The 15,792-nt window shown below is 43.5% G+C and overlaps 1 protein-coding gene across 2 annotated transcripts in view; it reads left to right on the forward strand.

Annotated features, from left to right (window-relative positions):
- Window positions 1–15,792, forward strand: part of Bub1b (BUB1 mitotic checkpoint serine/threonine kinase B) — a 44,375-nt gene that overhangs the window by 3,645 nt on the left and 24,938 nt on the right. For both annotated transcript variants that reach the window (XM_042687622.1, XM_042687623.1), the window contains exons 3-6: window positions 313–372; window positions 1,384–1,528; window positions 8,493–8,689; window positions 13,266–13,435. In XM_042687622.1, coding sequence (XP_042543556.1) covers window positions 313–372; window positions 1,384–1,528; window positions 8,493–8,689; window positions 13,266–13,435 — 572 coding nt within the window. The remainder of the gene's footprint in view (window positions 1–312; window positions 373–1,383; window positions 1,529–8,492; window positions 8,690–13,265; window positions 13,436–15,792) is intronic.

Consider the following 15,792-nt stretch of genomic DNA (forward strand, 5'->3'; position numbering starts at 1 on the left):
CCTCCTGAGTAGTTAGGATTACAGGCGTGAGCCACCAGCACCCGGCGAGATGCCAAACTCTTATCAACAAGATTTTTTTGTTGTTGTTGGTTGTAGGGCCTGAACTCTGGGTCTGGGCGCTGTCTCAGCTTCCTGATTAGCTAGGATTACAGGCATGAGCCACTAGCTCCTGGCTATCTTTCTTTCTCTTTAACAAACTCTAGTGCAGTTATTTAGAACAGTATTGAATATTTCCATATGAATATGGAAGGGATAGTTTTTCATTTTATCAGTGTTGCACATATTGACTAATATTTGCTGTTTAAATTTCAGGGCATTTGAATCTGAAATTCGGTTTTATGCTGGAAATGACCCTCTGGATGTTTGGGATAGGTGAGTATTTTTATTTATAAGGGCAATAGAACCATTAACAGATAATTCCTAATGGACTTATTTCTCAAACTGGGAATATGGAAGAGTGTTGTGTCAGAGTAGAAAGTAGTGTCTTGTGGGGGTACAGGGGCCTAAAAAAGTTAAAATGTGTTTCCCTGAGTCTTTTTGTTTTTTTTTGTTTTTTTTTGGGTCCGGTCATGGGGCCTGAACTCTGGGCCTGGGCGCTGTCCCTCAGCTCTTCAGCTCAAGGCTAGCGCTCTACCACTTGAGCTACAGCGCCACTTCCGGCTTTTTTCTTTTTGCTTATGTGGTGCTGAGGAATCGAACCCAGGGCCTCAGGCATGCAAGGCAAGCACTCTACCACTGAGCCACCTTCCCAGCCCTGTTTTTGTTTTTTAAAAAGTGCTGAGAATAGAAGCTAGGACCTTGCATGTATTAAGCAAGTGCTATACTCAGCACTGAGTTGTACTCAGCTTCCCTGAGTTATTTAAAAATGGAAGAAGTTTAAAGATTATGTCATGCATTTGAGCAAAACCTTACTAAACCTATATCCAGTCTCCCCACAAGTATGTTTTAGATAACTTTAGAAAAATCTGAGAGATATAGACTTAGGGTATGTCATTGAAGATTACTTAAGAAACATACTTTCTGGTTTTTTTTTTTTTTTTTTTGGTCGGTCGTGGGGCTTGAACTCTGGGCTTGGGCGCTGTCCTTGCACTCTTCAGCTCAAGGCAGGCGCTCTACCACTTGAGCCATAGTGCTACTTCTAGTTTTCTAGTGGTTTATTGGAGATAAGAGTCTCACGGTTTTTCCTGCCCAGGTTGGCTATGAACCTCGGTCCTCAGATCTCAGCCTCCTGAGTAGCTAGGATTACAGGCGTGAGCCACTGGCGCCTAGCTAAGAAACTTAATTTCGATGCAGTAGTATTTCTGTGGAAAAATGCGGTCTCAAAACCAGAAGAAAAGTACACATCCAACTCAAAATATGTTTTTTCCTTTTCTTCTGATTCAGATATATTAACTGGACAGAGCAAAACTACCCTCAAGGAGGGAAGGAGAGTAACATGTCAACATTATTAGAAAGGGCTGTAGAAGCGCTACAAGGAGAAAAGCGCTATTATAGTGATCCTAGATTCCTCAGTCTCTGGCTTAAATTGGTAAGTCTTCTTCAAGTGCCATCTATCTAGATTTCAAATACTAACCAAGAACCTTTTTCTTTTCCTAGAGAAATTCAGTATTAAAAAGTAAATTCTGAGCCATTTAGTAGATGGTAAATTTATTTAACAAATCCTTCTTATTTGTTAAATTAACTCTATGTAACAGTGGGCTTAAATATAAAGTTTTATGCCCTTTAAGACTGATTATAAGGTGTATAGATGTCTCATTGAGTAAGTGTTATGTTTTTTTAAATCATTGGGCTGTATAACTACCAGAAGGGTCATGCTGGCACCAGCACTTACTTGGTAGTGGGTAAAACTTCCTCACAGTTTTGGTATCCCTAATCTTTATTAGAATCATCACCACTTAAAAAACCAAAACGATGTTAAAATGATGTTTCTTTTTATCTTTTGCCAGTCCTGCGCTTGAACTCAAGGGCCTGGGCACTGTCCCTGAGCTTCCTTTGCTCAAGGCTAGCACTCTACCACTTGAGCTACAGTGCCACTTCTGGCTTTTTCTGTGTATGGGGTACTGAGGAATCAAACCCAGGGCTTCATGCATGCTACACAAGCACTCTACCACTAAGCCACATTTCCAGCTTAAATGATGTTTCAATAGGCACCAGTAGCTTACTATCTGTAATCCTAGCTACTCAAGAGTCTGACACCTGAGGATTGTGGTTCAAAGCCAGCCCAGACAGGAAAGTCCATGAGACTATCACCAATAAACAAAAATCTGAAAGCGGAGCTGAGGTAGTAGAGCACTAACCTTGAGCAAAAAAGCTCAGGGACAGTACCCAGGCCCTGAGTTCAAACTCCAGGATGAGCACCAAATGCTAATGGATTTACTAGGTTGGAAATTGTGATTCCATTGGGCACACCAGTAGATTTTGATCTTCATCTTTTTTTTTTTTCGTCAGTCATAGGGCTTGAACTCTGAGTGTGGGCACTGTCCCTCGCCTTTCAGCTCAAGGCGAGAGTCATAGCTCCACTTCCATTTTTCTAGTGGTTTATTGGAGATAAAGAGTTTCAGGCACTTTCCTGGCTGGGCTGGCTTTGAACTGTGATTCTCGATCTCAGCCTCCTGAGTAGCTAGGATTACAGGCATGAGCCACCGGTGCCTGGCTTGTCCTTCATCTTATCCAATAGTCTAACATGTAATTAATTCAAATGTTAGAATAGATGAGCCTCTAAAGTAACTTAATCCTAGGAGTCTGATGGTTATAATTGGAGTTATTAAAAGTAACAAGAATACTTTTTCTATTCTTTTACATCGACCTGGTGCTAATAATAAAGAACACTGACACTGTCATGCTTTTTACATATCTAAGGCTCAGTGGTAGAGTGCTTGCATTGGGTTCCTCAGTCCCACTCCCACCCCCAAAAACCTAAGACATCTTTTAGATCACTGAAGGAATGTACAACAATTGAGATAAATTTAAAATAAGTACAATAATTGAGAGTAAGCATTTAGAAACTTTGGTTAACAGTTTGAGCTAGATATAGTTCATCCTGATAATCCCAGCATTTGGGAGGCTGAGATAGAGGATTGTGAGTTTGAGGCCACTCTGAGTTGCAGCACAGTAAGACCCTGTGCCATAAACAAAAAACAAAAGATGTTTCTTTGACAGAGATAAGATGTCTATGCACAGCATCCTTTTTTAGTAACTTCTGTGTTTATTATATTTTACAAAAATGTATCTGCCCAGGAAAGCAAAAGGAGTAACATTGTCCAAAAAAGAATTATACTCATTACCTGACTTAGGAAATAATAACCCCTCTGTATAACACCTTAATAATAACAATAAACTTATATTGAAGAAAAGGGTGACAGTTAAAAAATATACATATATATCAGTCCACAATAAAATGTACATGCAATAAAATTGGCCCTTTATCCCAGCAGTCTCCTGATAACCTTATTGTATACCAACCTCCCATTTATTTATTTATTTGGTCCAGTCGTGAGGCCTGGACACTGTCCCTCAGCTCTTCAGCTCAAGGCTAGCGCTCTACCACTTAAGCCACCGTGCCACTTCCGGCTTTTTTTTTTTGCTTATGTGGTGCTGAGGAATCAAACCCAGGGCCTCAAGCATGCAAGGCAAGCGCTCTTCCACTGAGCCACCTTCCCAGCCCCTAAAAATCAGCTCCTTTTTTTTTTTTTTTTTTCTTGGTCAGTCATGGGGCCTGAACTCTGGGCCTAGCCACTGTTCCTCAGCTCTTCAGCTAAAGGCTAGCAACAGAGCCACTTCTGGCTTTTTCTGTTTTATGTGGTGCTGAGGAATCAAACCCAGGGCCTCATGCATGCAAGGCAAGCACTCTACCACTGAGCCACCTTCCCAGCCCCCAACCTCCCTTTTAGTATTTGTTTTAAGAAACTGTGACTTGGAGCACGGAACAGTGCTTCAGTAGTTCTGTCGTACTTCTGGTAGTTTAGGCATAAAATTCTGGTGCAGGAGATTGTATCTTTTTCTTTTTTGCCAGTCCTGGGACTTGAACTCAGCCTGGGCACTATCCCTGAGCTGATTTTACTCAAAGCTAGCATTCTACCACTTGAGCCACAACACCACTCCCAGCTTTTTCTGTTGATGTAATACTGAGGAATCAAACCAAGGGCTTCATACACGTTAGTTAAGTACTCTACCACTAAGCCACTGGAGATTGTTTTCTAATTGTTTAGTGGAATGACAAATTATGCTTCTGTTGTATTAGAAACGGTAATTCAAATTATAACCCTTACTGTTTATTCCAAATGTGAACTTGTTCCCTCTCCACCCTTCCCCTTCCATCTCCTCTCTCCCCATCTTTTTTCTTTTAAAAAAAAAAAATACTTTTTTTGAGCCGGGCGCTGGTGGCTTACACCTGTAATCCTAGTTACTCAGGAGGCTGAGATTTGAGGATCGCGGTTCAAAGCCAGCCCGGGCAGGAAAGACAGTGAGACTCCTATCTCCAATAAACCACCAGAAAACCAGAAGTGGTGCTGTAGCTCAAGTGGTAGAGCGCTCGCCTTGAGCTGAAGAGCTGAGGGACAGCGCCCAGGCCCAGAGTTCAAGCCCCACGACCAACAAAAAAAAAAAAATACTTTTTTTGGTAAAAATACTGTACAGAGGGGTTACAGTTACATGAGCAAGGTCATGAGTACATTTCCTATCAAGCATTGTTATCTCCTCCTTTGTTTTTCCCCTACCCTCCTTTCCCTCCCACCTCTACAACTACACTGTCCCCTTCACCCTCTCCCCACCTAAATTGTAAAGTTTCCTCATCTTTTTTCTTTTGTCCAAGACCAGAATTCAAACTTGATATCTAAAGTTTGCTTTTGCTCATTGATTGGCACTTTACCACCTGAGCTACACCTCCAACCCTGGACTTGATATTTAAGCTTCCATTTTAATATGTTCTGTGATATTGAACTTATGGCCAAATAAAAAATTGGATTGTGTAATAGAAAAGAAAAATGAATGATATACTGTTAAGTGGAAAGAAATCAAATTTTACTGTGACAAAACTGAAAGTGATAATGTCAAAATGAAGAAATACAACAAATTTTTTGTTGTTTTGCCAGTCCTGGGGCTTGAACTCAGGGCCTGGGCACTGTCCCTGAACTACTTTTGCTCAAGGCTAGTACTCTACCACTTGAGCCACAGCACCACTTCCAGCTTTTTCTGTTTATGTGGTACTGAAGAATTGAACCCAGGGCTTTGATACATGCTAGGCAAGCACTCTACCACTATGCCACATTCCCAGCCCCAACAAAATATTTATAGTGTGAGAATTCTTTTTTTTTTTTTTTTTGGTCCGGTCCTGGGGCCTGAACTCTGGGCCTGGGCGCTGTCCCTCAGCTCTTCAGCTCAAGGCTAGCACTCTACCTCTTGAGCCACAGTGCCACTTCTGGCTTTTTTTCTTTTTGCTTATGTGGTGCTGAGGAATCGAACCCAGGGCCTCAGGCATGCAAGGCAAGCGCTCTACCACTGAGCCACCTTCCCAGCCCCGTGAGAATTCTTTCCTACTAAAATTATCTGCATTATGTCTGATCTTACAAAGTCCCTATTTATATATGTATATATTTAGCATTACCAGAGATTAAACTCAGAATCTTTCTTTTTTTTTGGTCGGTCGTGGGCCTGAACTCTGGGCCTGGGCACTGTCCCTGAGCTCTTGAGCTCAAGGCAAGCGCTCTACCACTTGAGCCATAGCACCACTTCCGGCTTTTTCTGTTTATGTGGTGGTGAGGAATCAAACCCAGGGCCTCATGCATGTAAGGCAAGCACTCTACCACTGAGCCACCTTCCCAGCCCCATAAACTCAGAATCTTTCTAATGCTAGGCAAGGACTCTAACACTTGAGCTATGTCCCCAGACCTTTTTTTTTTTTTTTGGTCGGTCATGGGGCTTGAACTCTGGGCTTGGGCGCTGTCCCTGTGCTCTTCAGCTCAAGGCGAGCACTCTACTGCTTAAGTCATAGTGCCACTTCTGGTTTTCTAGTGGTTTATTGGAGATAAGAGTCTCACAGACTTTCCTGCCCAGGCTGGCTTTGAACCGCGATCCTCAGATCTTAGCATCCTGAGTAGCTAGGAATAAAGGCGTGAGTCACCAGTGCCTGGCTACCCCAGACCTTTTATTTCTTTTCTTTTTTTTTCCCACCAGCCCTTTTATTTCTATATTTTGTCTTTTGAGTAAATGGTACTAAGGTTTTTGTTCTGTGTTTTGGTCGTGGGAGCTGAACTCTGGGCCTGGGTGCTGTACCTCAGTTCTTCTGCTCAAGGCTAGCACCCTACCACTTGAGCCATAGCACCACTTCCAGCTTTTTTCTACTTATTTGGTGCTGAGGAATCGAACCCAGGGTCTCATGCATGCAAGGCAAGCACTCTACCACTGAGTCAACTTCCCGGCTGCCCTAAGGTTTTGAACTCAGTGCTTTATGCTTGCTAGGCAGATGCTGTAACTGTTTGTCATGTCTACAGCTCTTTTTTACTGTGGTTATTGATTTTGTTGATGGTGGTCTGGATCATTCTCTATGGTCCCCTCCCCCCATAATTAGAATAATTGATAGGACCCATACCACTATAGCCACGCTTTTTGTGCCCAGGTGGGCCTGGAACCATGATTCTAAATCTCAGCCTCTAGGTTAGCTAAGATGACAGGCCTGTACCACGACTCCCACTTATTGATTGAGATGGGGTATCACAAACTTTTTCCTTGGGTTTGCCTCAAACCACAATCCTTGTGATCTCTAGTAACTATGTTTCTGAAATAAAGTTTTTTTTTTGTTTGTTTTGGGTCCAGTCATGGGGCCTGAACTCGGGGCCTGGGCTCTGTCCCTCAGCTCTTCAGCTCAAGGCTAGCGCTCTACCACTTGAGTCACAGCGCAACTTCGAGCTTTTTTCTTTTTGCTTATGTGGTGCTGAGGAATCGAACCCAGGGCCTCAGGAATGCAAAGCAAACGCTCTACCACTGAGCCACCTTCCCAGCCCTGAAATAAAGTTTTAATAGCTTTTCCTGGACTGGTCTCCAACTTGAGATCCTTCTGTCTCTGCTTCCCAAGTCTGATTACTGGCATACCCTACCATGTCTGGCTGAAAGTCCTTTTTTCTTTTTTTGGTCGGTCATGAGGCTTGACCTCTGGGCCTGGCCGTGCTGTCCCTGAGCTCTTCAGCTCAAGGTGAGTACTCTACAACTTGAGCCACAGTGCCACTTCTGGTTTTCTGAGTGGTTTATTGGAGATAAAAAGTCTTATGGACTCGGGCTGGGAAGGTGGCTCAGTGGTAGAGCGCTTGCCTTGCATGCATGAGGCCCTGGGTTCGATTCCTCAGCACCACATAAGCAGAAAAAAAAAAAAAAGCTGGAAGTGGCACTGTGGCTCAAGTGGTAGAGCACTAGCCTTGAGCTGAAGAGCTCAGGGACAGCGCCCAGGCCCAGAGTTCAGGCCCCACGACCAGACCCAAAAAAAAAAAAGTCTATGGACTTTCCTGCCCGGGCTGGCTTCATCCTCAGATCTCAGCCTCCTTGAGTAGCTAGGATTATAGGCATGAGCCACCAGCACCTAGCTCTAAGTCCCTTTTTAAGTACAAACTTGGCCAAGTCTTTCCCTTACTTATGACTATACCATTTGAAGCATACATTCACTACTGAGTAAATTCAAAATAGATTAACTTGACATTTATAGACCTATCTCAGCCTATTTCTTCAGATTCCCCTCTTGCCTGGACCTCAATATAGTTTTGACCTCCTATCTTGCTTTTCTCTTTTCTCTGGTTAGAATGCCCTTTCCTTCCTATTCTACACCTGATCAAAGTCCATTTTTCCTTCAAGGCCAAAGCTCAAATGTCGCCCTTTGTTTCCCATCCTTATTTCCTTGAACTCTAATTTTTGTTCCTTTTTTTTTTTTTTTTTTTTTGGGTCCCGTCGTGAGGCCTGAACTCTGGGCCTGGGCGCTGTCCCTCATCTCTTCAGCTCAAGGCTAGCGCTCTACCACTTGAGCCACAGCGCCACTTCCGGCTTTTTTCTTATGTGGTGCTGAGGAATCAAACCCAGAGCCTCAAGCATGCAAGACAGTGCTCTACCACTGAGCCACCATCCCAGCCCCTAATTTTTGTTCCTTTTGTGGATCTTCCAAGTACATCCTTTATGCTATTAGATTATTTTCTTTTTTTTTTTTTTTGTTTTTGGTCCAGTTGTGGGGCCTGAACTCTGGGCCTGGGTGCTATCCCTCTGCTCTTCAGCTCAAGGCTAGCGCTCTACCACTTGAGCCACAGCGCCACTTCCGGCTTTTTTCTTTTTGCTTATGTGATGCTGAGGAATCGAACCCGGGGCCTCATGCATGCAAGGCAAGCATTCTACCACTGAGCCACTTTCCCAGCCCTATATTATTTTCTTCAATGCAGGAAATGAATGTAGTATCTGCAGGCATTGTCTTGTACATAATAGGCAAGACTTGGTTAATTGTCAACCCCTTCTATTTGTTACAGGGGCATTTATGCAATGAGCCTTTGGATATGTATAGTTATTTACACCATCAAGGGATTGGAGTTTCACTTGCTCAGTTCTACATCTCATGGGCCGAAGAATATGAAGCCAGAGAAAACTTTAAGAAAGCAGATGCAATATTTCAAGAAGGAATTCAACGAAAGGCCGAGCCACTAGAAAGACTGCAGTCCCAGCACCGGTAAACAGCTTTTCTGCAGCTTGTCCTCATCTCTTCTTTCTTCCTTATATTTTATTTTTGTTTGAGACATGGACTTGAATAAGCTTTTGCTTATTGGCTGGCACTCTCCCACCTGAGCCACCCCTCCAACCTAGCAACTCTTACTTAAACTAAGAAATAAATGGTCTGTTTGTTTGTATCTGATGTGTTGGCAAGTTTAGTTTTTGGATTTTGTTTTTGTTGTTGGTTGTAGGGCTTGAACTCTGGGCCTGGGCTCTGTCCCTTCACTCTTCAGCTCAAGGCTAGCACTCTACCACTTGAACCACAGCGCCACTTCCGTTTTTCTGGTGGTTTATTGGAGATGAGAGTCTCATGGATGTTTGCCCGGGCTGGCTTTGAACTGTGATCCTTAGATCTCAGCCTCTTCAGTAGCTAGGATTACAGTCATGAGCCACCAGCTCCCCGCAACTGTTTAGTTTTTTTTTTTTTTTTGGGTCCGGTCGTGGGGCCTGAACTCTGGGCCTGGGAGCTGTCCCTCAGCTCTTCAGCTCAAGGCTAGCGCTCTACCACTTGAGCCACAGCACCACTTCTGGCTTTTTTCTTTTTGCTTATGTGGTGCTGAGGAATCAAACCCAGGGCCTCAGGAATGCAAGGCAAGCACTACCACTGAGCCACCTTCCCAGCCCGCAACTGTTTAGTTTTTTAAAGACCTTTTTGTCATAAAATAAATTTATCTACTATTTAGTATATAGTTTGAGTTTCACTAACCAACCGATTTATATCCGTCACTCTTATCAAGATTAAGAATTGTGGGTTGGGGATGTAGTTGATAGAACACTTTTACTTAGCTTGTGAGAGGCCCTGGGCTTAATCCTTACAGCTGCAAGAGAAAAAAAATAAAGAAGATATAGAATGACTCTGTACTCTCAAGATTCATATCTCTAATTAATCATTCAAAACGAGAAGTGGACTGTGGCCCAAAATGGTGGAGGTCTAGCTTTGAGCAAAAGAGCTCAGGGATAGCGCCCAGGCCCTGAGTTTAACCTCACAACTGATTTTTTAAAATTAAATTATGTAGATAAATTACATTTCAAGTTTTAAAAAATCTTTATGAAAATAGCAACATCTGAATTGTCTTGATGTTGTCTTTTTTTTTTGGTCATGAGGCTTGGACTCTGGGCCTGGGTGCTATCCCTGAGATCTTATGTTCAATGCTAGCGCTCTACTACTTGAGCCACAGCGCCACTTCTGGTTTTCTGAGTGATTTATTGGAGATAGAGTCTCACGGACTTTGCTGCCCTAGCTGGCTTTGAACCACGATCCTCATATCTCAGCATCCTGAGTAGCTTGGATTACAGGTGTGAGCTACTGGCACCGGCTTAGCTTTCTTTTTCCCTTATGCTGGTCATGGGGTTTGAACTCGGCCTAGACAGTGTCCTTGAGCTTCTGTGTTCAAGGCAAGCATTCCACCACGTGTGTTAGTCGTGGGGCTTGAACTCAAGGCCTGGGTGCTTATCCCTGAGCTTTTTAACTCAAGGGTAGCACTCTTCCACTTCGAGCCACAGCTCCACTTCAGGTTTTCTGTTGATTAAATGGAAAATAAGAATCTCATGGACTTTTCTGTCCCAGATGGGTTCCAGCTGAACCATGATCCTCACATCTAGCCTCCTAATTAGCTAGGATTACAGATGTGAGCCACTAACAACCAGCACTTCCAGCTTTTTGTTGGTTGATTGGAGCTAAGAGTTTCACAGACTTCCCTGCCCAGGCTGGCTTTGAACCATGATCCTCAAATCTTAGTCTCCTGAATATCTAGGAGTACAAGTTTGAGCCACTAGTGCCTGTCAATGTTGGCATTTTTGTCTTTTCCTTTGTAAATTGATCACATTTCCTAGTTCTTTGTGGATTATATTCAATATTTGTTATGATAATATCTTATGAGATGGAGTCCTGTTTGGTTATCTCAGGAGATTGTTGATGTTTTTGTCTTAGTATGCAACAAAGCTTAGACAGCACAAGATCTTTCTCACTGTATATCAGTGAATCTATTGCCACTTCAGTTTTCAAGATTTTCTTAATTTTAATTTTTATTTTGTTTGGTCGGTTGTGGGGCCTGATCTCTTGTCCTGGGTGCTGTCCCTCAGCTCTTCAGCTCAAGGCTAGTGCTCTACCATTTGAGCCACAGCACCACTTCCAGCTTTTTGCTGCTTATGTGGTGCTGAGGAATCGAACCCAGGGCCTCGTGCATGCAAGGCAAGCACTCTACCACTGAGCCACCTTCCCAACCCCAAGATGTTTGTTATGCTACTTTGTTTGTTATGCTACATATGTGTCCTGCTCAGGGCTCAGACTTGGGCAGTGGTTTATGTGCATTCATAGCTCAGGAGCGAGCCTCATTTGTGTCAAGTCATCTACAGAGTTAAGAACCCTCTTCTTCAGAGTATTCCTCTTTTTACCATTTCCACTCTTTTTTCCTTTTTTTTTTTTTGGTCGGTCGTGGGGTTTGAACTCTGGGCTTGGGCACTGTCCGTGCACTCTTCAGTTCAAGGCGAGTGCTCTACCACTTGAGCCACAGCGCCACTTCCGATTCTCTAGTGGTTTATTGGAGATAAGAGTCTCACAGGGCTGGGAAGGTAGCTCAGTGGTAGAGTGCTTGCCTTGCATGCATGAGGACTTGGGTTTCATTCCTCAGTACATAAAGCAAAAAGAAAAAAAGCCGGAAGTGGCACTGTGGCTCAAGCGGTAGAGAGCTAGCCTTGAGCTGAAGAGCTGAAGGACAGAGCCCAGGCCCAGAGTTCAAGCCCCTTGACCAGATCCCCACCCCCCCCCAAAAAAAAAAAAAAGAGTCCCACAGTCTTTCTTGCCCAGCCTGGCTTTGAACCGCGATTCTCAGATCTCAGCCTCCTGAGTAGCTAGGATCATATGCGTGAGCCACCGGTGTCCGGCGCCATTCCCCCTCCTTTTGTCCTCAATCCTTTATTCCCCACTCCTCTGGGGAGTGGGGAAGATGGAGTTTTTCTAGGGGTTTCAGATCCCACATTACCCTGTTCAAAACCACAAGAGAAAATAGACGACAGAGGAAAAAACAAAACAGGAAACAACCCTGCACAGGTTGTTTCTTCAAGTTTTCACTCCTCCACAGTCCACTTGCTTTTGTTTACTCTTCAGCCTTCAGTTTCTCTTTTTGTATATTGTCTAGAGGTTTTATTCTAGTCAATGTGAAAGATATAGACACTATAGTGGGCTTACTGTGTCCTGGCTAGCACCTGCAATCTAGGCTCTATTTTTACCTCTCATAATACTACAACTGTGGCAGCAGGACAGGAAGTTGTTTTCAAACTTGTGCCAGCTTTACTGAACTCAAGTGTCATGTTATGTGGCATTTCATTTCAGGGACCAGAATAATCTGCAGGTGGTATGTGTGGAGAGAGACCAAGAGTGACAAACATGGCAGATGTTAACAATTAGTGGCTCTAGGTGAAGGATATATGGATGTTTGTTTACTCTTCCCAATTATTCAGTGGTTATTTATTTATTGTCAGTTGTAGGACTTGAACTCTGGGCCTGGGCGCTGTCCCTCAGCTCTTGTGGCATTTTCTGTTTATGTAGTGCTGAGGAATCAAACCCAGGGCCTCATGCATGGAAGGCAAGTACTCTACCACTGAGCTACCTTCCCATCCTGTTATTTATTTATTTTTGCCAGTCCTGGGCATTTTCCCTGAGCTTCTTTGGCTCAAGGCTAGCACTCTACCACTTAAGCCAGATGGTATCTTTTAGAGTTTATTTTTGTTTTGTTTTGTTTTTTTAGTTGTGAGGCTTGAACTCAAGGCCTGGGTGCTGTCCCTGAGCTTTTTGCTCAAGGCTAGCTCTCTACCATTTTGAGCTACAGCACTACTTTCTAGAGTATTTTTAACTGGTCAAACTTGGCCATTTAAAAGGGTTCAAAATTATTCTAGCTAAAATTTTTTCTCTGATCTGAATGTCACTCTGAGAGAATACTTTTTAAAAAATTTACTTTATGCCGGGCGCCAGGGGCTCACGCCTGTATTCCTAGCTATTCAGGAGGCTGAGATATGAGGATCGCAGTTCAAAGCCAGCCTGGGCAGGAAAGTCCATGAGACTCTTATCTCCAATAAACCACTAGAAAAATCAGAAATGGTCCTGTGGCTTAAGCTGGTAGAGCGCTTGCCTTGAGGTGGAGAGCACAGGTACAGCGCCTAAGCCTAGAGTTCAAGCCCCACAACCGACCCAAAAAAATAATTTACTTTATTGTTATTATAGAGATGATGTACAGTGAGGGGTTACATTTATATGAGTCAGATAATGAGTATATTTCCTTTCATACAGTGTCATCTGTTCCCTCATTCTTTCCCAGTGCCTCCTTCCTATCTCTACTGACAAGTTCCATAGTTCACTTTCATCAATATCCAGTGAACTCTATGGCTGCACTTTTTCACCCTTTTTCCTTGAGAGAGAAGGCTTTCTTTGGGATAGTTTCTTTCCTAGTCTCTTCCTTTGTTTGCCTTAAGAAATTAGAAATTTTATGTCTGGTGAATCCTGGTTATTTCACAAAAAATAAAATCATCTTTTAATTTAGACAGTTCCAAGCTCGTGTGTCTCGACAAACTCTGTTAGCACTTGAGAAAGAAGAGGAGGAAGAAGTTTTTGAATCGTGTATATCACAACGAAGCACACTAGCTGAACTAAAGAGCAAAGGGAAAAAGACAGCAAGAGCTCCCATTAGCCGTGTGGGAGGTGCTCTCAAGGGTAAGTTTGTTAAATGTAATTTTAGAAAACCTTTAGTCTCTGGCAGTAGGTAAATTGTGTGATAATGTGTAAATGTACATGTGGAGATTGTCCTGGTTTCCTGAGTACTGGGCAACAAAACAAAATGAAGTAACAGTGTGCAATAAAACCCAAAAGGTATCAGCAGTTTTGCATCTCAATTAAGGAAGGCCTGATATTTAGGAAGCATCTTTTTTTTTTTTTTTTTGTCAGTTGTGGGGCCTGAACTCTGGGCCTGGGTACTGTCTCTGAGCTCTGAGCTCTTCAGCTCAAGGCTAGCACTGTACTACTTGAGCCACTTTTCTGCTTTTTCTGCTTAGGTGGTGCTGAGGAATCAAACCCAGGGCCTCATGCATACGAGGCCCTGAATTTACCATTCTAGCACAGGAAGCATCATTTTTCTGAATAAGAGTTGTTAGTTGAAAGAAGGTATGTAGTAATATAGAAAGTACTATCAGATTAAAGCTTATATGCACCACAAGCCCAGAATGATGCTATAATGTGGTTAAGAATCTTATCCTCAGCCTTTAGCACCAAATATTGGACACTCTGTACTCCCAAAGATGACTGGCAATAGCTTTTTATTTTATTTATTTATTTTTTGCCAGTCCTGAGGCTTGAACATTGTGCCTAGACACTGTCCCTGAGCGCATTTTGCTCAAGGCTAGCACTCTGTCACTAGAGCCACGTAGCCGCTTCTGGCTTTTTCTGTGATTTAATTGGAGGTAAGAGTCTCACAGACTTTTTTTTGCCAGGGCTGGCTTCAAACTGCAATCCTCAGATCTCAGCATCTTGAGTAGCTAGGATTACAGGCATGAGCCACTGGTGTTTGGCTTAGCTTTTTGGGTTTTTTTTATTTTTGGTTTTTTTTTTTTTTTTTGGGGTCCGGTTGTGGGGCCTGAACTCAGGGCCTGGGCGCTGTCCCTCAGCTCTTCAGCTCAAGGCTAGCGCTCTACCACTTGAGCTACAGAGCCACTTCCGGCTTTTTTCTTATGTGGTGCTGAAGAATCGAATCCAGGGCCTCAGGTATGCAAGGCAAGCGCTCTACCACTGAGCCACCTTCCCAGCCCTAGCCTTTTAAATAAGACTTTTAAACCCAGGTGCCAGTGGCTCATGCCTGTAATCCCAGCTACTCAGGAGGCTGAGATTTGAGGATTATGGTTCAAGCTGACCTGGGCAGGAAAATCTATGCGACATTTATTTCCAATAAACTACTCAGAAAAAGCTGAAAGTGGCTTTGTGGCTCATGGGTTAGAGCACTAGTTTGGAGCAAAAGAAACTCAGGGACAGAGCCCAGGCCCAGAATTCAATTCCAAGATCCACAAGAAAGAGACCTTTTAGAGTAGTTTTAAGTTCACAGCAAAATCAACTGGAGACGGCTGGGAAGGTGGCTCAGTGGTAGAGTGCTTGCCTTGCATGCATGAGGCCCTGGTTCGATTCCTCAGCACCACATAAGCAAAAAGAAAAAAGCCGGAAGTGGTGCTGTGGCTCAAGTGGTAGAGCGCTAGCCTTGAGCTGAAGTGCTGAGGGACAGCGCCCAGGCCCAGAGTTCAGGCCCCACAACCGGACCCCCCCCAAAAAAAAAATCAACTGGGGAGTACAGGAAAGAATAAGCTTTCATTAACTAAATTTATAACAGATAGGCAAATAGACCAAGCTGATTTTTGGTCTCTTTTTTTTTTTTTTGGTCGGTCATGGGGCTTGAACTCTGGGCCTGGGCGCTGTCCCTCAGCTCTTCAGCTCAAGGCAAGTGCTCTACCACTTAAGCCACAGCGCCACCTCCGGTTTTCTAGTGGTTTTTTGGGGAAAAGAGTCTAATGGTCTTTCCTGCCCCAGCTGGCTTTGAACCGCAGCCTCCTTAGTAGCTAGGATTGCAGGCGTGAGCCACTGGCGCCCGGCAATTTTTGGTCTCTTATTCCTTTTCTGGTAGCACTTATTTAGAGAAACTTGATGTACAATATAGGATACATATATAAATAATGACAAGGAACATATTGTTGACATCATGATGCTTAAAATAATAATCAGCCATAGCCAAGCACTGGTGGCTCATGCCTGTAATCCTCGCTATGAGGCTGAGATCTCAGGATCACAGTTCAAAGCCTGCCCAGGCAGGAAAGTCCATGAGACTCTTTATCTCTAATAAACCACCAGAGAACCAGAAGTGATGTTGTGGCTCAGGTGGTAGAGTGCTTGCCTTGAGCTGAAGAGCTCGGACAGCATGTCCAGACCCAGTGTTCAAACCCCACAACCGATTAAAAACAAGAAAAAGACAATAACAACCAGCCTTAATATATGATTTATTTTGTGTTTTTTGGTCTATGCATCTCTGTTGAAAA

Source organism: Dipodomys spectabilis, unplaced genomic scaffold, assembly GCF_019054845.1.
Source record: "Dipodomys spectabilis isolate Male_0828 unplaced genomic scaffold, ASM1905484v1 ptg000108l, whole genome shotgun sequence".
Lineage (NCBI taxonomy): Eukaryota > Metazoa > Chordata > Mammalia > Rodentia > Heteromyidae > Dipodomys > Dipodomys spectabilis.